Source organism: Myxine glutinosa, chromosome 2 (assembly GCF_964187855.1).
Source record: "Myxine glutinosa chromosome 2, kmMyxGlut1.1, whole genome shotgun sequence".
In the NCBI taxonomy this organism is placed as follows: Eukaryota; Metazoa; Chordata; class Myxini; order Myxiniformes; family Myxinidae; genus Myxine; species Myxine glutinosa.
The window spans coordinates 52327268-52350683 of record NC_136262.1 but is presented as its reverse complement, the minus strand read 5'-3'; the positions used below and the strand labels follow the sequence as shown (position 1 = coordinate 52350683).

General features: G+C 47.6%; 1 protein-coding gene across 7 annotated transcripts in view; it reads left to right on the top strand.

The window, feature by feature from the left end:
- The window catches only part of LOC137421804 (uncharacterized), a 342299-nt gene that overhangs the window by 78553 nt on the left and 240330 nt on the right, over positions 1-23416 (top strand). For all 7 annotated transcript variants that reach the window (XM_078773274.1, XM_078773273.1, XM_078773276.1 and 4 more), the window contains exons 5-7: positions 18091-18169; positions 18279-18494; positions 18612-18844. In XM_078773274.1, coding sequence (XP_078629400.1) covers positions 18091-18169; positions 18279-18494; positions 18612-18844 — 528 coding nt within the window. The remainder of the gene's footprint in view (positions 1-18090; positions 18170-18278; positions 18495-18611; positions 18845-23416) is intronic.

Here is a 23416-nt window from a genome sequence, read left to right as displayed (position 1 = left end):
TGCTTCTCACTGACAACACCAAGGTTGACTGGGATTAAGAAAATGCAACTTCAGCAACATACGGCAACTCATTTATTCAAAGGCCTTTATCATTATTTTTGAACCAATTCATCACATTTTGACGTTTTTTTTGGTATTTTTGTTCAGCCTTCATATCCAGCCTCCAGCATATATCATATTTTGTAATAAATATTCCAGCCCTCAATTTGGCATCAGTTAGAATTGCTCCAAATTATTTTTTTCAGGTGATGAAATCCCACAACTTTAACACACATTGCCTTTACTAAGTACTTCATTAGACCCAGTTTTAGATGCATGGCGGAAGAAATATTATTTGCGGATGTACTCGCGGCACATGTTGCACATTGAGTTTTCCTGGAGTATGGTCCATTCTTGTTGGCCACTCATTGATCTTGCAATGATTTTCATCATCTTAGCAATGCCACAAGCATAAGAAGCACATGTGTTTGGTGTACCCTAGTTGTAGACCAAGCAATAGGCCTATCGCTTTGAAGTCACCGCATATGTTCCACTTGTCATCAGCATATTTCGTTCAGTTCAGAATAACTTCCATGGACTCTTACATCTCTTTCATGCCGACAGCATGTGCCACGGGCAGGGATAGCTTTTCGTTGCCATTGTGGAGAAGCACCACTTTCAGGATGCACTTTCTGGAGTCAAGATGAATAAACTACGTTCATCAGAATGGTGTTCATATTTCATAGCCTTCATGAGGCCGTTCACATCAGTGCGGAAGCACACACACACACACCATTCTCTATCTGGTAGAATGCTGCCAAGCTAGCATGATGTTCACGAAAATGAGAGGTTTTTGTGCTTTCTGCCAACAAGTTCCATTCTTGCAAACGTAAACACAACAATTCTGCATTTTGCTTGGACAGCTCACGGTCCCTAAAAAGGTCATTTGACTCTTCCAGGTTGATCAGGTGAGGTTGTTTCAGTGACTCCAACTCATCTGGTTCGTAAAGCTCAGTGTCATGTGTATCATCACAACCATCATCACTTTCAATGTCGTCATCAGCTGGTGCAACAGGTACGGGATTGTCCTCGTCATGTGGCACAGGATTTGGTACTAACTGGCAATCTGGACATGTTATCTTATTTTTATTATTCTTTGTGAAACCAGCCACTTTAATCATGCAGAAGTACAACGAATTCAGATGATTCTTCGGCTCCCACCACACCATTTGGACGACGAATGGCATCGACGTTCATTTCCCATGAAACCATTGTGTCAGTTCAGAGGTACAAACAGTGCAACATATGTGTGGTGCTCACAGCTCGTCTTGGTGGCCACCTTGCATCCCAAGTCGTGCATGCATGCAACCTTCATCCAATTTGTTGTTTTTCGGTTGTGTACGAAGTGCATACTTGCCACATTCGTAGGAAAAGCAGTCTGCACTGTTCAGACATGTTTGTCTATTCATATCAATCTGAAATATAATTCAGTCGGACCCCGCTATTCGTGGAATCCGCATGTTCGTGGAATCCGCATATTCATGGTTGATAAAATGCGACATGTTTCTCTATTCGCTGAAAAATGTCCCGCAAATTCGCGGTTTTTTACTTTTTGCGGCTGTGTTCTGCGAAATTGCGCCCCCCAACCCCCACTATTGGCGGCCATGTTCCGCGAATTCGCAGTTTTTCAAGGGCGCAAAAAAAAAATTCACGAGCCGCTAGCTTGACACATTTACAAAATCTATCTTTCAATAACCATGCATAAAGCAGCTGGACATGGGCAAAAAGCATCTTCTGCGAGCTGCGAGCATGACCTGCTGCTGTGTGATATGTGTTTTCATGGCTTTTGCAGCCGTGAATTTTAGCTGGACTAGAATCGAGAGCTTTGTGGGACATCCCACCAGATGTGTAAACACGTCGTGCTCTGCGAATTGCAGAACACAAACGCTTCATTAAATTGATTGCAGTTTGCAATTTACGGTAAAGCATGATCAGAGATGTTACACAATGAAAACGCTTCGGGGGAATGTTCCATCAGTGATTAAAGCAAGTCATCCTCCACGAATTATAGATTGCAAATGCTTCATCAAATCTTTTATTGAAATTAGCAGATAGGCTCAAAACCCACAATGCTCACAATCCTACATATAGTACAGACTGTCCTCGATCTCGATCATTGTTCTCGTCCCGTTGCTTTGATCTGTGTTTTTGACTCGCTCTGCTCATTGTTCAATAATGGCTCCCAAGCGCAAGACCAGTGCCGGAGATGCGTCGACTACCAAGAGGCAGAAGAAAGTCATCAGCCTTAGCCAGAAAGTGGAGCTGTTCGAATGGCTTTCGAGAAGAAAGAGTGCGGCCTCTGTGGGCAGGCATTAAGGCATCAACAAATCCACCATTCGCTACATATGGAAGAACGAGAAGGCGATTCATGACTATTTCAGCGAGCGCTATACTGTACGAAGTGGTCACCATGTCCGGGATGTCCACATTGAAAGGACTGAGAAGGCCCTTAGCATATGGATCGAGGACAACGTGCAGAAAAGTATGCCTTTGAGTGGACCTCTCATTCGTGAAAAGGCCAAACAAATTTACGATCATCTGTATGGTGCGGGTGGCGCCAGCACGGTTGATGCGCCGAGCGATGATGGTACAAGCAAGCACGACTTAATTCACTGCAAGCAGGGGATCGTTCAATCGTTTCAAGGAGCAGTACTGTCTCAAAAATGTGAAGCTCTCAGGGGAGGGTGACTCCGCAGACCATGAGGCGGCAAAAGCATTCCCTGCTCAACTCACGAGGCTGATCGAAGAGAAGGGATACCTCCCAGAGCAGGTGTTCAATGCTGACGAGACTGGCCTCTTCTGGAAAAAGATGCCCACGAGAACTTTCATCTCAAAACGCGAGGAGACAGCATCTGGATTCAAGGCTGCCAAGGACCTGGGATATCTTATCCTCTGTGCAAACATAAATGGGGACTTCATACTGAAACCCATGTTGTTGTTCGATTCCTGAACCCGCGTGCTCTCAAGGGCAAGAAAAAGCAAACTTTGCCCTTGTTTTAGATGGCCAACAGGAAAGCCTGGGTGATGGCAGCATACCTCCTGGAATGGTTCCATAATTGTTTCATCCCTCAGGTGGAGAGGTACATGGTGGGCAAAAACCTTTGCTCTCAAGCTTCACTCCTGGACAACACTCCTGGCCACCCTGCGAACCTGGACGTGGCTCACCCGAATGTCGAAGTGATCTTCTTGCCGCCCGACATTACCTCCTTCATCCAGCCACTCGACCAAGGTGTGACTTCAACGTTTAAAACGTATTACACCCATCGCACCTTTCACCACATTTTGGATGCAATGGAGTCCGACCCATGGCTCACCGTCGGGCAGTGTTGGAAGGATTTCAACATTGCCCACTGCATCGGTGCCATCAAGGAGTCGCTGGATGAGGTGAGAGCCTCCACCATCAATGCGTGCTGGCACAACCTGTGGCCACAGGCAGTCATAAACTTTACTGGGTTTTCCGATAACACTGAGGGTAAGGCGTGTGATTGTCGGTTTGGCAAGTTGGGAGGGGAAGGATTGGATGACATGCAGCCTGAGGAGTTGGAGGATCTCATTGCCTCACATGGCGACAACCCCACTGAGGAGACGTTGGAGGCCATTATGATGGTTTCCAAGGAGGAGAAGGCAGGCAGTGATGAGGAAGAGGTGCCGAGGTCTAACCTCACAGTCCAGTTCCTTGGTGAGTTGCTGCTTGGTATGCAGGCACTTATCGACAAATTGGAAGATGCTGGCCCAGTCATGGGGAGGTACCTCAAGTTCAAGAGGGGCTTGGATGATTTGCTTCTCCCCTACAAAGAGCTGCATCAAAACCTGCAGCAATCTGTCAGGCAGCTCTCCATTACCCATTTCTTTCAACCTGTTCCCTCCACTCCACCTCAACACCACCATCACCCTCCTCACCTGCCGCCCACTCAGTGTCCTCACCAGCATCCTCACCAACACCCTCAACTGCTGCCTCTCCTGCCTGTCCTGCCTCTCCCTCAGAGCACGACATTGCAGGACTATCAATTGGTTCATCCTCAGAGTTTGAGGAATTCATGGGATTTTAATTAATCACCATCATCATCATCATCATCATCTGAAAGGTGCGTGTGTTTGTAAAATAAAAATTTAAACGGTACATGATGGTGTTGTGTTTTTTTTACTTTCCTGGTACGGTGTGGTTAAGCACTTTTAATAAACTGTAAGCGCATTCCTTCAATAAATTGGAAATGGTACTGTACCTGGTGTTGTTTTATTTATTTATTTGTAAGCATTTTTTGTGAAACTGTAATCATGTGCATTTGCGGTCGAAAACATTTTAAACTTGAAAAAAATTTCCTCTGTGAATCAGGAACTGCCGGGAACCTATAACGTATCCCGTTTTCCCCATTGAAACAATGCTGTGGCATACATTCGCGGGATTTTCATCGACCTTCGTGGATTTTCGTCAACATTCGTGGGTTTTGTCTCGCCATTTCCGTGACTTTCATCGACCTTCGCGGATTATCGCCGATATTCGTGCGTTTGTCTCACCATTTCCGGGACTTTCATTGACCTTTGCAGATTATCGTTGACATTCTCGGGATTTGCGTCAACATTTGCGGATTTGGGCTCCCTGTTCACGGTTAGTTCCTCTCTATTCGCGGATTTTGGCGACTCGGGAACCTGTCCCCCCTTTTTGCATTGAAGCAATGCCCCACTATTCACGGGTTTTGCTCTTTGCAAATTTTGTAGAGATGTATCCCCCGCGAATAGCGGGGTCTGACTGTATTAAAATATAACATTATAATATTATTATTTTATTAAACATTATAATATTAAATATAAGATCTTTGGTGATGGGGGAAGGGAATAGAGTGAATGTGGAGCAAGGCTTGAAGTGAAGCAGGAGAAAAATATAACCCCATCATCCTGCCTGTGCAGGTGAGAAACAGTCCCGCAGATTGATCTTATCAGGAAATCCCATTAGGCTGGTTAATTTTTTTTTCCTGTATATCATCGCCGCCCGCCCCATAAAAGTCGTCCGCCCGTAAAAAATTATTATTATTATTTTTTTGCTCGCGAAGTCAGTAAAATCCGTTCCCGCTCAGTGGAACAGGTTCGAATTTTGTATGTGCTCGCGTACTGTCTGAGCCAAGTTACATGTGCTCGAACTTCGCCGATCTGCAGGAGACCAATGAGGCAAACGTCTTCAATAATGTCTACGCCAAAGCCAATCTCACATGCAACGATGCGACAGAGAAGCCATACCACACGGCTGGCTATGAAGATGTGTGTTATTTGTGTGGCTGTGTTGAGGAGCTGAGTACCACAGATGAGTCATATCCTATATGCAGTACCTGCAGTAAGAGTCGTACTGCCGAGAAGAGGCCCACTCGGAAGTTCAAGAAGTAGTTGGTATTCTGAAGGAGAAGCCAAATATCATCGGCAAACGGGAGAGCCTCACGTGATAATTATTGCTGTGGATTCCTAGTCAAAAATTAAACGAGCGCTACCACTACATGTAGTAGTAGGTGATAAATAGATACATGAATAAACGGCAACCAACATTCTCTTGGTGTTGAACTCGACTCAACATCTATGAGTGCTATAATAGCAGTAACTGCTGATAGATAGATACATCTATGAGTGCTATAATAGCAGTAGCTGCTGATATATAGATACATCTATGAGTGCTATAATAGCAGTAGCTGCTGGTAGATAGATACATCTATGAGTGCTATAATAGCAGTAGCTGCTGATATATAGATACATCTATGAGTGCTATAATAGCAGTAGCTGCTGATAGATAGATACATCTATGAGTGCTATAATAGCAGTAGCTGCTGGTAGATAGATACATCTATGAGTGCTATAATAGCAGTAGCTGCTGATAGATAGATACATCTATGAGTGCTGTAATAGCAGTAGCTGCTGATAGATAGATACATCTATGAGTGCTATAATAGCAGTAGCTGCTGATATATAGATACATCTATGAGTGCTATAATAGCAGTAGCTGCTGATAGATAGATACATCTATGAGTGCTATAATAGCAGTAGCTGCTGATAGATAGATACATCTATGAGTGCTATAATAGCAGTAGCTGCTGATAGATAGATACATCTATGAGTGCTATAATAGCAGTAGCTGCTGATAGATAGATACATCTATGAGTGCTATAATAGCAGTAGCTGCTGATAGATAGATACATCTATGAGTGCTATAATAGCAGTAGCTGCTGATAGATAGATACATCTTTGAGTGCTGTAATAGCAGTAGCTGCTGATAGATAGATACATCTATGAGTGCTATAATAGCAGTAGCTGCTGATAGATAGATACATCTATGAGTGCTATAATAGCAGTAGCTGCTGATAGATAGATACATCTATGAGTGCTATAATAGCAGTAGCTGCTGATAGATAGATACATCTATGAGTGCTGTAATAGCAGTAGCTGCTGATAGATAGATACATCTATGAGTGCTATAATAGCAGTAGCTGCTGATAGATAGATGTATGGCAACCGGACATTATTCTTAAAAGCCGAAGTTTTGGTCTGCCATTGTTATATGTATCAGTGTAGCAGTTACCCGAAGCATGACACAATTACCGTGCACTGGCCGATGACGCAACCGGCGAGCGGTCACGTGTCAGGACTCGCCCGGGCGTGTCCAGACTTGCCCTTCTCGGGCGAACACTTGCCTTGCATACCACGCCCCGTCGAGAGGCGTGACTTACTTATTTTGCACACCACGCCCCGCCTGAGAGGCGTGGCGTTTGTGTGTTGAGTTTGCGATATAAATTGCCGCCCGTTTGAGGGGCGGATCCAGTATGCTTTTGAGTTCTTTGGTTTTGAGCTAAATAAATAGCTCGGTGAAACTTCGTTCCTGTGTCGTCCATTTTGTCTGGATTTATCGTGCGAGCACAGCTCCCACAATTGGTGACCCCTTTCTAAGAACACGGTGATGGAGTCAGCTGTAGCTTTGAAGCTCCCGGGCTTTTGGGAGTCGCACGCGGCCGTTTGGTTTGCTCAAGCGGCTTCTAAATTCACCCTGCGGAAAATTACGGAGGACACGACGCACTACCATCATGTGGTTTCCGCGCTCACCACCTCCACCGCTGCCCGGGTCCTGAGCTTCCTACAGAACCATCATGTGGTTTCCGCGCTCACCACCTCCACTGCTGCCCGGGTCCTGAGCTTCCTACAGAACCCGCCGAACGCTGACAAATACGGCGCGCTCAAAGGCCTACTCCTCGGTGCGTTTGGACTCACGGACACCAAACGCGTTCGACAACTACTACACCTCCTGGAGCTGGGCGAGGCCCATCCATCCGAAAGCATGGACCACATGCTTGCTCTTCTCGGTGACCACAGCCCGGACTTCCTCTTCCACGAGCTGTTCCTCCAGCGGCTACCCGGGCAGGTACGGTTAGCTTTGGCTAACTCACCCATCACGGACCCTCGTGCCCTGGCCAAGGAGGCTGATAAATTTTTCTCGGCCAGGCGACACGTCGGAGCGGCAGCCTGGGACCCTGGGCCGACCGAGGCAATGCCCGCGCCATGACCGGCGACACCATTGGCCGAGTCCGCGCCACTGACGGCCACCGCGACGCCCCGTCGACCGAACCGGACATGACCGCCGGAGCCTCCACCAGAGCGGACCACGTGCTATTACCATGCCAGGTTCGGGCAGAAGGCCAGAACGTGCCGCCCACCGTGCACTTTTGGCGGGTTGGGAAACGACCAGGCCGGCGCTCGCTGCCTGCCATGAGCATCGGCCATTCAGGCAGCCTTCTGTTTATCACGGACACAGAGTCCGGGCGGCGTTTTTTGTGTGACACCGGCGCTCAGCTGAGCATAATCCCCACCTCGGTGCAGGACAAACAGGCCGTGCTTTGCGGCCCCGCCTTGGTCGCCGCGAACGGCTACTCCATCCGCACCTTCGGTTCGCGCAGCGTCGCACTCTGCTTCGGGGGCCAGCGCTTCAGGTGGGACTTCATCACGGCGAACGTGCCCATGGCCTTGCTGGGTGCAGATTTTCTGTGCGCGCATGGGCTTTTGGTGGACGTCAAACAGCGTTGGCTCATCAACGCGGAGACCTTCAGCTCGCTCACTTGCTCATTGAGCGGCTCCGCTCCGACCAAGCTAGCCTGCACGCTCCCGGCCACGGACGATTTCACCCGCCTACTCGCCGAGTTTCCCGCCCTCACGCAGCCGACGTTTTCGGCCGTTGCCGTCAAGCACGGCGTCGAACACCACATCCCGACCAGAGGTCCACCGGTCCACACCAGGGCTCGCCGCCTAGACCCGGCCAAACTCGCCATGGCGAAGGCAGAATTCGACGCGCTGGAGCGATTGGGCATTGTGCGGCGCTCGAATAGCGCGTGGGACTCGCCCCTGCACATCGTGCCCAAACCGGGTGGCGGATGGCGACCATGAGGCGATTACCACCGCCTCAACGACGCCACCACCCCCGACCGGTACCCGACACCACACATACAGGACTTTTCTGCCCGTTTGGCGGGGCGGGTGATCTTTTCCAAGGTCGACCTCATTCGGGGCTACCACCAGGTACCTGTCCGGCCGGCCGACGTGCCGAAGACGGCGGTAGTTACACCTTTTGGTCTCTTCGAGTTCCTTCGCATGCCGTTCGGCCTTAAGAACGCGGCCCAGGCCTTCCAGCGGCTGATGCACAGCGTGTTGTGCGACCTCACCTTCCTTTTTGTCTACTTGGATGACATTCTCGTCGCCAGCACTTCCCTGGTGGAGCACCTCATCCACCTGCGCACGCTTTTTGAGCGCCTTGGCCAGCACGGCCTCATCATCAACCCGGCGAAATGCCAGTTTGGCGTAACGGCCGTCGACTTCCTGGGGCACCGCATCACGAAGCGCGGGGCCGTCCCGCTGCCTACCAAGGTGGAGGCAGTCACAAGTTTCCCGCGCCCCCGCTCCATCAAGGCCCTACAGGAATTTTTGGGGATGGTAAATTTCTACCACCGGTTCGTGCCTCGCGCCGCCCAACTCATGCGCCCCCTGTACGAAGCCCTCCGGGGCAAGCCGGCCAAGCACGACGTCGCCTGGACCAAAGAGATGGACGAGGCGTTCGCGGGCGCTAAGCTGGCCCTTGCCAACGCGACCATGCTGGCGCACCCGGCGCTCGACGCACCCATCGCCCTCACCACGGACGCTTCCGACTACGCGGTGGGCACCATGCATGAACAATGGGTGAACGGGGCTTGGCAACCGCTGGCCTTCTCAGCCGGCAGCTCCGCCCCAACGAGCGCAAGTATAGCGCTTTTGACCACGAGCTCCTCGGCCTTTACCTGGCCGTTCGCCACTTCCGCCATCTTTTAGAGGGCCGCCCGTTCACGGCGTTTATGGACCACAAACCCCTGGTCTTCGCCATGGTCAAGGTTGCAGAGCCGTCTTCGGCCCACCAGCAGCACCACCTCTCTGCCCTGTCCGAATTTACGAAGGACATCCAGCACGTCGCGGGCAAGGACAACGCTGTGGCCGATTGCCTCTCCCGGTCCGGCGCGAACGCCGTCCACCTCGGTGCGGACTTCGCCTGCATGGCGGCCGACCAGACCGCCGACCCCACGGTGCAAGCCCTCCGGACAGTGGACACAGGCCTGCGGTTGGCCGACGTCCCCTTCGAGGACACAGGCACAGTTCTCCTGTGCAACGTCTCCCTGAGCCAACCTCGCCCCATCGTGCCCACCGGATGGCAGCGGCACATTTTTGACGCCCTCCACGGCCTTTCCCACCCGGGCTGGAAAGCATCACAGAAGCTCGTGGCAGCAACGTTCGTCTGGCATGGGCTCCGTAAGGACATCCGCGACTGGGCCAATGCCTGTGTCGCCTGCCAGCGTGCGAAGGTCCACCGGCACACCCAGGCCCCATTGGCACCATTCGACGTGCCCGAGCGGGGCTTCGACCACGTCAATGTGGACCTGCTGGGACCCGTCAATGTGGACCTGGTGGGCTTCACCCACCTCCTCACGATGATGGACAGGACCACCAGGTGGCCGGAGGCCGTCCCGCTGGCATCAACAACATCCGCCGACGTGGCGCAGGCCTTCATTGGCACTTGGATTGCCCGTTTCAGCGCCCCCTCAGACATCTCCTCCGACAGAGGCCCGCAATTCACCTCCGAGCTTTGGGGCACGGTCGCCCAGACCTTGGGGGTCAAGCTTCACCACACCACGGCCTACCACCCCCAAGCCAACGGCTTGTGCGAGCGGTTCCACCGCTCGATGAAGGCCTCTCTCAGGGCCAGCCTCCAGGATGACGGTTGGGCCGACAGGCTCCCGTGGGTCCTATTGGGCCTCCGAACGGCCCCTAAAGAGGACCTCCAGGCTTCCACCACCAGGCTGGTCTACGGCCAGCCACTGCGCGTGCCGGTCGAATTCATCCCTGACACCACCGTCCGCTGGTCCGCGGCTCGCCAACGCTCGTACCTCCAGGAGGCCGCCGGGAGATTTGCCCCCATGCCCACGTCCCACCATGGCTGCCCCCAACCCCACGTTCCCCCAGCACTTCGCACTGCGGAGTACGTTTTTATCCGGCACGACGCACTCCGGGGACCGCTCCGGCCGCCATACGATGGACCTTTCCAGGTCCTGAAGAGGGACGACAAGTCATTCATCGTCGACATCGGCGGCAAGCCGGACCGCATCTCCATGGACCGCCTCAAGCCGGCCCATTTGGACCTCGACCAACCTCCACGGTTGGCCCTTCCTCCACGACGGGGCCGTCCCCCGTCAACCAAGCCCCCTGCCAGACCATCCACCACCACGTCGCCTACCACCCCCACATGAATCGCCAGGAGTCGTTTCGGCCGGGTCATCAGGACCCCCTCAAACTGACTCTCCCGGTGCAGGTTAATTCTGGGGGGGCGCATGTAGCGGTTACCGGAAGCATGACACAATTACCTTGCACCGGCCGATGACGCAACCGGCGAGCGGTCACGTGTCCGGACTCGCCCGGCCATGTCCAGACTTGCCCTTCTCGGGCGAACACTTGCCTTGCATACCACGCCCCGTCGAGAGGCGTGACTTACCTATTTTGCATACCACGCCCCGCCTGAGAGGCGTGGCTTTTGTGTGTTGAGTTTGCGAGATAAATTGCCGCCCGTTCGAGGGGCGGATTGAGTGTGCTTTTGAGTTCTTTGGTTTTGAGCTAAATAAATAGCTCGGTGAAACTTCGTTCCTGTGTCGTCCATTTTGTCTGGCTTTATCGTGCGAGCACAGCTCCCACATCAGCAAATATTAAAAGTAAACAGAACTCAATGTGACATAGGTTTCCTTATTTTCTTTATTTGAATCGTATCAGTGCGTACATACGAAGGTTTACTCGTTTAGAAATCATAACATGATTCATCATGTATGCCCGATCAAATATATTTAAGAAAAAAACATTGTGCGTTGAATAATCCATTAAAATTTCATTCTGAAAAACAAACAAACAAAAAAAAACCCCTCCCTCCCTACCCACTTTTTTGAAAAAAAGTGATGATAAACAGGAATTTTTTTTTAACCAGCCTTAATATGAAAGGTATTGAAATTGATGTCTCCAGGTGATCAAGATGTGAAAAAGCTGCACCAACCCAACGTGGGGATCCACATTCATTGCTAATTTTGTTGATGGCCTTGTCCACTTTGAAGTCTGCCTGGATCAGAACGGAAATGGCTCTGTAAAGCACACCACCGGTATCAGGCAGCGTACAAACGGTTGTGGACATGGTCAGGTAAAGACACGTGACAGACAATGAAAACAAATAGTTCCAGGGATTACATCTCTTCCCTGGATTGCTGGAGAAGTAAACTGGTGACTTCAACATCTGATTCTTATTGAAGGACAGATTGACAGTTTATGACATTCCTGTGTTGAAAGACATGTTTCAGGTAGCTGACCAATCACATTTGTTTCACAGATCTGCAGAAAGTGATGTCGTGCCACCTTGCCAGTCAGAGATGTGGATCTAGTGTTGTGTGCAGGATGGAATCGGAAACAGAAAGGTCAATGATGTCGAACAAGAAAAAGGTTGTGAGCTCAGAAACCTTTGCATCAAGTTGCTGTTGATGAAGCCATTGCATCAAGTTGCTGTTGATGAAGCCTTTGCATCAAGTTGCAGTTGATGAAGCCTTTGCATCAAGTTGCTGTTGATGAAACCTTTGCATCAAGTTGCTGTTGATGAAACCTTTGCATCAAGTTGCTGTTGATGAAACCTTTGCATCAAGTTGCTGTTGATGAAACCTTTGCATCAAGTTGCTGTTGATGAAACCTTTGCATCAAGTTGCTGTTGATGAAACCTTTGCATCAAGTTGCTGTTGATGAAACCTTTGCATCAAGTTGCTGTTGATGAAGCCTTTGCATCAAGTTGCTGTTCATGAAGCCTTTGCATCAAGTTGCTGTTGATGAAGCCTTTGCATCAAGTTGCTGTTGATGAAGCCTTTGCATCAAGTTGCTGTTGATGAAACCTTTGCATCAAGTTGCTGTTGATGAAGCCTTTGCATTAAGTTGCTGTTGATGAAGCCTTTGCATCAAGTTGCTGTTGATGAAGCCTTTGCATCAAGTTGCTGTTGATGAAGCCTTTGCATCAAGCTGCTGTTGATGAAACCTTTGCATCAAGCTGCTGTTGATGAAGCCTTTGCGTCAAGTTGCTGTTGATGAAACCTTTGCATCAAGTTGCTGTTGATGAAGCCTTTGCATCAAGCTGCTGTTGATGAAGCCTTTGCTTCAGTGTTGGCTTTGTTGCCTTCAATGGAGGCAGTGTTGGCAAGCTCTTTGTAAATGGACTGAACTTCTACACAAAGGAAGATGTTCTGGACTCTGTCTTCGGCAGATATGGACCGCTCTTGGAAGTGCTGCTGATAAAAGACAGGGATACGCAAAAGTCAAGAGGGTTTGGCTTTGTCACGTTTGAAAACACAAAGGACGCCAAAAATGCAGAAAGGATTTGGAGGGTCGGACCATAACAGTAGAGAAGGCAGCCGACCTTCTCAATTTGCCGACCTCGGAAGGATGACAGGCTGAGTCAACCCCCCTGGCGTTAATTCAGCGATCGACCGGGATTCGAACTCAGGATCCTAAGATCCCAAGCCGGCACCCTAACCGCTAAGCCAACACCAGAGATTTTCGGCTCTACCAATTGACCAATGTGCAGATTATGAGATAGTGAAGAAAACCATTCTAAAAGCCTATGAATTGGTCCCTGAAGCTTACCGGCAAAAATTCCGGAATGCCAGGAAGAGGGAGAGTGAGACCCATGTGGAGTTTGCCAGAATGAAGGAAACCATGTTTGATCGGTGGTGTGATTCGAAAGGGGTTGGGAAAGACTTCAAATTGTTGCGACAATTTATCCTGGTGGAGGAATTCAAACAGTGTGTCCACGAGGACATTCAAGTACATCTGGAGGAAAAGAAGGTACCAGAGTTGTATGAGGCAGCAACCGTGGCAGATGACTATGCCTTGACACACAGGATGGGGTTCCACAAACCTAACTTCTCGCCTAAAATTAGCCAGGGGAGTTATGGTACATCCGGTGCGGAGAGCAAAAATTAATGGGGGCGGCCTAGAGAGGACTATGAGGACAAATCTGACACCGTGACTTTTAGGGATCAGAAGACTACAGTTCCAAGACAGACCTATCTTCCGGGGGGCTCGAGGCAAACCACGAGGTTCTCCTCCGGGTCTACTTGCGCTTTTTGCAAGAAACTTGGACACTTGATGTCCCACTGTTATGCCCTGGAAAGGAAAAATCAGGAGTGGAGTCAGACTAGTACAACTCCGAATGCATTGGCAAATGTGAGAAATCGCCCTCACAAGGGTTACAAACCATTTATTTCAGAGGGGTTTGTGTCACTGGATGGAGACTTGACTAACCAGAGACCTGTTAGGGTGTTGAGGGACACAGGAGCACATCAATCTTTGATGCTTGAGGGCATTTTGCCATTGTCAGAGAAGACGGCAACTGGTGTTAGTGTTCGTTTACAGGGGGTTGGTGGCTGTGTTAAAGCTCCACTTCATGTCATCCATTTAGAGTCTGATTTGGTGTCAGGACCGGTCACCATAGGTTTACAAGCCAAGAGGGAGTATCTTTTGTTATCGGGAATGATTTGGCCGGTGGTCAAGTTTCTGGTAACCCGATGTTTGTTGAAAAGCCTAGTATGGAAAATAACACCGCACAGTTAGAGCAGGAGATTCCGGGTATCTTTCCATGCTGTACCATGACTCGTGTTATGAGTAGGAATCGCCCTGACGAGAAGAGGAAGTACCCTGAAACTAAGTGTCAGCACACACAAGTCCGGGATGGAGGCAGTGTTGGCAAGCTCTTTGTAGATGGACTGAACTTCTCCACAAAGGAAGATGTTCTGGACTCTGTCTTTGGCAGATATGGACCACTCTTGGAAGTGCTGCTGATAAAAGACAGGGAGACGCAAAAGTCAAGAGGGTTTGGCTTTGTCACGTTTGAAAACACAAAGGACGCCAAAAATGCAGAAAAGGATTTGGATGGCAAGGATTTGGAGGGTCGGACCATAACAGTAGAGAAGGCAGGCTATAGGTGTCGAGGGGGCTTCAGAGGAGGAAAAACGTGGAGGTAGTTTCAGGGGTGGCTATGGCTCCCGGGGTGGGAGTAGTAGTTTTGGTGGTGGCCACAGTCCATATTACTATGGAGGCTCCCAGATTTACGGCAGCTCCTGAAAGGATGATTATCAGGGTAGTGGCCGAGAAGGAGACCGCTATTCACGTGACTACAGCGACAAGCGGTCCAACCATGATTATTATGAAAGTTAGGAAGAGTTGAAGCACTGAATGCTGCGTAGCAGTTGAGCCAAGATTCCTACACGGATTAACCGTGAACGCCACGTTCCTAAGGGCTTCCATGTAGTGAAATTTCCCACACGGATTAACTGTGAACTCCACGTTCCTAAAGGCGTCCATGTAGTGAATACTTCCAGGCCTCACCACCCAACAACCATGGAACCTGGCTCTCAGCTCGGCCTCCCGGAAAAAGTGCTGTAGATTTGTTTGCCTTTGGATTTTTGATTACAACCCCTTAACCTTCATTCAAAAGAAACTAAAAATAAAAATCAGAGGTTAATGAGATGGAGTTTGGCTTTGCAGGGGTTCAACTTGGAAATTGAGCATGTAAAGGGCAGGGACAATGTCGTTGCTGATGCTTTGTCCAGAGTGAATTAACTTTGGAAATGCCTTTAAGTTGTTTGAAATTTTGTTGCTTTATTTTTGGGAAATATTGATTATATCGTTGCTCACGGGAATTGATGATTTGGGGGTGAGCTTACTTTTGTTTGTTTAAAGAGTTTTGCCTTCAAAGAAAGTTTTCACTATGTTCAAACTTTCTTTCTTGAGGGGGGGAAGTGTTATGGATTCGTCACTTCCGTTGTTGTGGTTTTCCTCCACTTGAAATATTTCTGATTCTATGTACTATTATTGTCTTCAAAAGGTTTATTGTTCATGAACTGTTTGCAAAGGATAAAAGCGTTAATTTTAAAAAGAGACAGGAAGCCTGATCCGGAGCAGGAAGAAGAAGAAGAGGAGGAGAGAAAAGGGGAGGGGGCGAGTGAAGTCGGAGAAGAAGCGAGTCGCTTCAAGCTCCGTAGCGAGCATTGTCGAACGAAAGTCGCGAGTGAACTTTGAGTTCCTTGAAAGGAATTCCTGCGATAGGTGTTATCGCTGGGATTGAGAAACCTGCGTGGTCAGGTTTGGCGTTGGGATTCTGACGAATCATCGCCGGGTCGTTTTGACTCAAGTACGAGCCATCGGCCATTTTGACCCTCACGCTTTGTTCATCGCAAAAGGTCTTTGCTACGCGTCAGTTCTGACACCATCCTGTCGTCTGTCGGGGATGTGTGTGCGCAACGCGGAGTTTGAAGATTAATTGGCGGTTCGCCGACTAAACAGTGAATGTTCATATCTGGAGGGCGCCTTTGGATTTCCCATTCCTCCGTGAGTTTGCCTGACACGGTTTTGGACCACGTGACTCTTTATGCCGCTTCAGCCGCCTACGCCTGTGATCTGTTTTGGCAGTGTGACCGGGCACGTCATCTGAATGGGGTTCGGGTTTCGATTTGATCTCGCTCTGACACTCGCTGGAGGGGATCACCTTTGAGCTATAGAGACATTGGGGAGTGTTCTTTTCACTCACTTGGAGCACAGTGAGTTATCTTATCCTAACTGATGGTACCATCATAAGATGTATTGATTGTAATTCTGATTGCCAGTATTGTTGTACCGTTATTCTTGTGTGATTGTTAATACATTATTTGTTTGTTGATAACCATTGGTGTGGTTTCAATATTGATTTTTGACACGGAATAACATATTTTTCTGCCGTGGGGGGTCGGGGTTCGGGTCGGGGTCGGGGTTTGGGTCGGGGTTTGCTCGGGGTTCGGAGGTACACCGTGACCAGGGGGTTGGGGAGGAGCACGTAACACAAGCTGCTGTTGATGAAACCTTTGCATGAAGTTGCTGTTGATGAAACCTTTGCATCAAGTTTCTGCTGATGAAGCCTTTGCATCAAGCTGCAGTTGATGAAGCCTTTGCATCAAGCTGCTGTTGATGAAGCCTTTGCATCAAGCTGTTGTTGATGAAACCTTTGCATCAAGCTGCTGTTGATGAAACCTTTGCATCAAGCTGCTGTTGATAAAACCTTTGCATCAAGCTGCTGTTGATGAAACCTTTGCATCAAGCTGCTGTTGATGAAACCTTTGCATCAAGCTGCTGTTGATGAAGCCTTTGCATCAAGCCGCTGTTGATGAAGCCTTTGCATGAAGTTGCTGTTGATGAAGCCTTTGCATCAAGCTGCTGTTGATGAAACCTTTGCATCAAGCTGCTGTTGATGAAACCTTTGCATGACGTTGCTGTTGATGAAACCTTTGCATGAAGTTGCTGTTGATGAAACCTTTGCATCAAGCTGCTGTTGATGAAGCCTTTGCATCAAGCTGCTGTTGATGAAACCTTTGCATGAAGTTGCTGTTGATGAAACCTTTGCACTAAGCTGCTGTTGATGAAACCTTTGCATCAAGCTGCTGTTGATGAAACCTTTGCATGAAGTTGCTGTTGATGAAACCTTTGCATCAAGCTGCTGTTGATGAAGCCTTTGCATCAAGCTGCTGTTGATGAAGCCTTTGCATCAAGTTGCTGTTGATGAAACCTTTGCATCAAACTGCTGTTGATGAAACCTTTGCACCAAGTTGCTGTTGATGAAGCCTTTGCATCAAGCTGCTGTTGATGAAACCTTTGCATCAAGCTGCTGTTGATGAAGCCTTTGCATCAAGCCGCTGTTGATGAAGCCTTTGCATGAAGTTGCTGTTGATGAAGCCTTTGCATCAAGCTGCTGTTGATGAAACCTTTGCATCAAGCTGCTGTTGATGAAACCTTTGCATGACGTTGCTGTTGATGAAACCTTTGCATGAAGTTGCTGTTGATGAAACCTTTGCATCAAGCTGCTGTTGATGAAGCCTTTGCATCAAGCTGCTGTTGATGAAACCTTTGCATCAAGTTTCTGTTGATGAAACCTTTGCATCAAGCTGCTGTTGATGAAGCCTTTGCATGAAGTTGCTGTTGATGAAGCCTTTGCATGAAGTTGCTGTTGATGAAACCTTTGCATCAAGTTGCTGTTGATGAAGCCTTTGCATGAAGTTGCTGTTTATGAAGCCTTTGCATCAAGTTGACCGTCCTGCACCCAGTCTTCACACAACATTAGACACTAAATGAACAACAACCAAGATGCTTTGCAAGGCCTAACAGTAATGGGTGCTGCTTTTGTTCTTTTTATTCTAAATAATAACAAGTTACTGAAGAAGCCCCTTCCATCCCCCACCCACTATATCATTAATAGGTTCCCAGTAATCATTGAAGATCAAGTATCTTATTATGTAGTTTACTGACATGAAACCACCTGTAATTGGGAAGAATATCCTCCTCATAAGGTTTCACACCTCTGGCTAACAACTGTGTGAGTCACGTGACCGGACCTAATACCTTGACGTTTGGTGGTGTAATGTCATTACATAATTGATTGGTTTACTTTATCATTTATATATTTTTTCTGTTCAGGCGATTTGTACTACAAGACCAAAATCACCTTCTAGTGAAAAGAAAGGAAATCCAAAAGTTCAGAAAACTCAGCAATCAGGTGTTGTGCTTCCTTTGTGTTATCTTGTGGTGAACACTGGTTTGAGATTTTAAATTACCATTGAAAAGTTAACTCCTTGAATAAACTAATTTTTTTCTCCTCTGTTTAGTTTTCTTGCAGTACGACACGTATGGACATTCAATGAGGGCAGAACGAGACTTTTTGTCGAAGTTGAAATCGTATTTTCACAAGAGAAATGTGAATTTGTATGTTGAGGATTGCACAAGAGGAACCCCCATTGCTGCTAATAAACAGCTTCTCCTTTTCTGTGTTAACTCTACTCGTGTGGGAACTGATGCTCAAGCTGCGCTCCGACGCATTGGAGGTAACAAAGTAAACTTTCCGCCATTCCTCTTGAAAACATCACGAGCTTTGCACAAATGTGTTCAAAATTTACACGAGCTCTTTCATTTTTGATCTTTTGTGTCTCTTTTGCTTCCAGACGAGCCTGTGATATTGATTGTGATGAATCACTTTCATAAGAAAACGAACTTGGCAAATCCTCACAGCGCCGCACACGTTGCACAAAGCAATGTCCGTGCAGTGGTGGATTGCTTCTTCTTCGAATCAGACGGCACGTACGACTGTAAGCAGAATGAGGATGCCGTGGAACAAGTTGCTAAAGAAATCATGTCAATGACGAATACTCCTGGACATCATGACAACGTTGAAACAGTAAGATTTTCATCACTAAGTGAAATGGCATCAATCGTTTAGACTGTAATCAGCAGGATACGGCTTGTAATTTGTTGTTGTGCAGATATATTATTGATTCAAGAATGTTGATCAACTTGTAAGATATTTATGTGCTGGAGAAAAACAATGGTATTTATTAGTACAGGGTGATTTTTTTTCTTATCTTCGAGAACCATAAATAATCCCCATCTCTTTTGCTCAAGGTCATCTGCCAGCATCTTGGAAATCAGCTAACATCACCGCTTTACACAAAAAATGTGCAAAAACAGATCCTTGTAACTACAGACCAATCAGCCTGCTCCCAATAATCAGCAAGGTCATGGAATCAATCATCGCTTCTGACATCAAATCCTTTCTTTTCTCCAATGGCTTGATCTCCGAATATCAATTTGGATTCAGACCAGGTATTTCTACTCTGGACATGCTGCTTCTGCTGTCTCAACAATGGATGGAGGTCCTGAATGCCAAACAGGAAATCAGAGCTGTCTCCCTTGACATATCATGTGCCTTCGATACGGTCTGGCACCCCGCTCTGCTTACCAAACTCTCTTCTTATGGTATCCATGGAAATCTCCACGCATGGCTTGCGGACTTCCTCTCTGGTCGTAGTCAACGTGTGGCCATGAATGGGTTTCTCTCATCTCCCCTTCCTGTTCAGGCTGGAGTTCCCCAAGGCAGTGTTCTGGGCCCTGTGCTTTTTCTGGTCTTCATCAATGATATCTCTGACTCTCTGGAAAATACTCTCTATCTCTTTGCTGATGACTCCACTCTCTGCCGCTCCATACCCCATTACCCCATCCCTCAGATCGGCCGTCTGCAGCCTCCTCACTCTCTGCAGACCTGGACAAAATCACAGACTGGTCAAACAAGTGGAACATGTCTTTCAATCCTGACAAATCTCAAACTTTCACTATGTCTCTCCGAAAAGCCCGACTGGACAACCCTCCAATCTACTTTCTCAACAATTCTCTTCAATAAGTTCTGTTACTCAAGCTTTTGGGTCTCACAACCTGCCATGATCTTTCCTGGGAAAACCACATTTCCAAGCTGGCCTCCAAAGCCAGTCGCCGACTGGGCATCCTCCGTCCTGTGAAGTCCTGCCTTTGCACATCTGAGCTCCTGCACAAATATTCCTACAGGTCGCACAATATCTGCCAGCAACCGTCTTATGGTTAAACTGCCAAAATCAAGACTCTCTATTCACCTTCACTCTTTCATTCCTCTTTTCTCCGCCTCTGGAACAAACTCCCTCACTCTCTTCAATCCCACTCTTCCCTCCAGGTCTTTAAACCAGCTGTTCATCACCATCTCTTATCTTCCCCCATCCAAAACCTTGATCTTTTCTACCCCCATCAATTCACCCCAATTCCACTTTATTGAAATATCGACTTCTTTCCTGGAAGTCTGAGCAGTGTCCACGTGGTTTTTTTTTTAACCTCTCCCAACCCACCCTCCCTTCCCATGCCCCCTCCCCCCTCCCCCAAGCCCTCTCCGTCCCACAGATCTCCCGATGTCCCTGCTCTCCATCTTGTTCTCCCGCTCCCTTTATCATATGTTTTATGTTTTATATGTGAGTTTTTCTTTTTTGTGATCAATGTTAGCTCTTACACGAGCCTCGACTTTGTATACAAAAAAATAGGAAAAAAAAAAGGCATGTTTTCAGGTTGTCTGTCCATCCGTCCGTTAAAGGTTTTCGTTTCCACGATAACTTGAGAATGGCTGAAGGGATCTTAATCAAACTTGGTGCAGGTATGTATGATGAGGTAAAGATGAACTTATTCGGAACTGATTCGGTTTTGCAGTCGCGAGGTCAAAGGTCAGAGGTCATGTTCGGTAAAAAAAATCCTGTTACCCACGATAACCTGTGAACCAGTGATAGGATTCTGACCAAATTTGGTACAATTATGTAGAATGATGTAAAGATGAACTGATTTGAATTTGGGGGCAAAGGTCAAAGTCTGTAATGGGTCTATAACTTGAGAACGGCTGAAGTGATGTACTGTAATTCAAACTTGGTACTGGTATGTATGATGATGTAAAAATGAATTGATTCGAATTTGGGGTTCAAGGTCAAAGTCTGTAATCTATATTATATGAGTCGTAGGTGATTCTGTCTGCCTGTCTGTCTGTCTGTCTGTCTGTCGTGGGGTGTGGCTTACTCCGTTTAGAGAGTAGCTCCATCCATTCTGGGAGAGGCCTCAAAAACAAATATCCACCATTTTATTAACTCGCATAGCTTTGAGGCCTGTATAGTTAGGCCCGTGCGGTCTTTCTCTCTCACACAGGTTTATTTCAACTCAAATTCGATATATCATTTCATTTTTAACAGTCGCTAACATAGTGTTAGACTCACGAGAAAAAACACGGGAAGAAAATTCGATGAAAGTTTCCGTTTATAGAACGAAATTAATCATCAAAGGCCTGGAACACACCTTTATCTTCAATCTAACTCACCATCTCATTTAATTTGTATCAATGGTTTTAGACTCGGTTTCAGCAATAATTGGGAACATTCATGCACACGTGGGAAAATGCAGAGATATATTTTAAAAGATCGCGTCTCGATGTATCATACACCGCCCAACATGACACAGACGGCAACATATTGTTACGGGTCGCGGACAAGATGTTACTTTGGGCCGAGCGGATGGTCAACCGCGACCGTTACAGGATCCCCGATTGGCCCGACTCCCCCAACATTGACCAGATCGCGCCACAGATATTCAATTTGGAAACCTCTAAAGCGACCGAAAGAGAAGGAAGAGAGAAGAAGACAGAGTACGGAGGAATAACAGGATTTATTATACACACAAGCAAAAAGAACAGTCATGATTATTTACAAGCAATGGATGGAAGGAGCAGTCACACAGTGAATCGTTAGCTTATGCTATTCAATTTACTTAACCCCAGGACAACGATTAGGACAGACGACGTTCACACTTACATGGGGGAAATTGCAGGCAGGAATGGCGGAGGTGGGTTGCTGGAGAGGGAGGCAGGGTCAGGTCCCTGCAACCGGCAGGGCTGGAGGTAGCAGCTCCTTTTTGGCGGGAAAACCCTCGGTCGCGTCGACGCTGCTGATGCTGTGGACGTCACGCGCTGGCTCGGTCACACCTGCTCCTCTCCTTCTGGTGGAGCCATCTCCCTCCTCTCAGCGCGTCTCTCCAAAGCTTGTTTCATCTTCAAGTACCTCTCCTTTTTGGTTTGGAGCATCTCTCATCTCTCATCTCACAGCTCACAGCTCATCTCTCCTCTCATCTCTTCTCTCATGTCTTCTCTCATCTGCCGAAGCAGTCCCTTCCAGTCGCTGTTATTACTCGGGTCGGAATCAAGCCGCCGGCTGTGAGGGCACGCCTACCGGGTCGCTCACCGCGGTGCTGGTTGGCTGTTAGGGCTGTCCGATTCCCCTTTTGATCATGACGACGTGCCACGCCCGTGAGTTGGCGGCTCCTACCCCCCTCTTCTCCGAGATTAGCACATGGGCAATGGCAGCTTGCGGGATTGAACACCACTCGCACCGCTTTTGAAAGGAACTTTGGAGAGCGGAGATGATTGGGGAAATTGAAAGGGGCCTACGCTTATTTCGTTTGATACAATGCAGAGTCAATCTAGTGGGAAACACATATTTAGCCTACATAGAATAAGGAAATAAACTATTTAAAAAGATATATCGTGGCCTGTCTGTAGGTTCATGGAATTAACTAGGGGGACGTCTTTCGATCTTATTTACTCTACGAGGGTCAGTTAAAACACAGCAAACCAGTTCTCACATTCTTTACACTTTCCAAATTCGTTACAATATCTACATATATTAAAAATCGCTTTTTCTTTTCCGTTAAGATATATTACTTTTCCATTTGATGACAGTCGTCACAAAAACGCCAACAATGATGCCGACATATATTTTTTCGTTCTTATTTCATTCAACATTATTATCTGAAAGTAAAGGTTCACGTGTTCATTTCACGTGTGCAAAAACAATCTCCATTTCACGTGTGCATGGACGTGTCATTCACATATGTAAAATAAATAAATTAACAGACGGGGGAAATGGCTGAGAGATATTTCGTTCGGAGCGATTATACACCGCCCAAAGGAAAATTTTCACTGAGGAACCGAGTGAATTCACTGAGCGAATGTCATCGAATTTCACCGAGTTTCAGGAAATTACCGAGAGATATTTCTTTGTTTTTATTTTATTAGTTACCAGCAGAAGTACCCCGCGTTGCCAGGTAGGGGGAGAGGGGAAGGGCACGTACACTTTAAACATGTATATACATGTGGATATATACGTGTGTTTGTGTGTTTGTGTGTATGTGTATATGTGTATATGTGTATATATATATATATATATATATATATATATATATATATATATATGTGTGTGTGTGTGTGTGTGTGTGTGTGTGTGTGTGTGTGTGTGTGTATGTGATGTGTGTGGGTGTGTATATGTGTATATATGTGCATATATGTGTGTATGTGTGTGTATATATGTCGGAATGATGGGACTTAGAACTTGGGACTCAGAGGACTCAGAGAAGGAGCAACGGA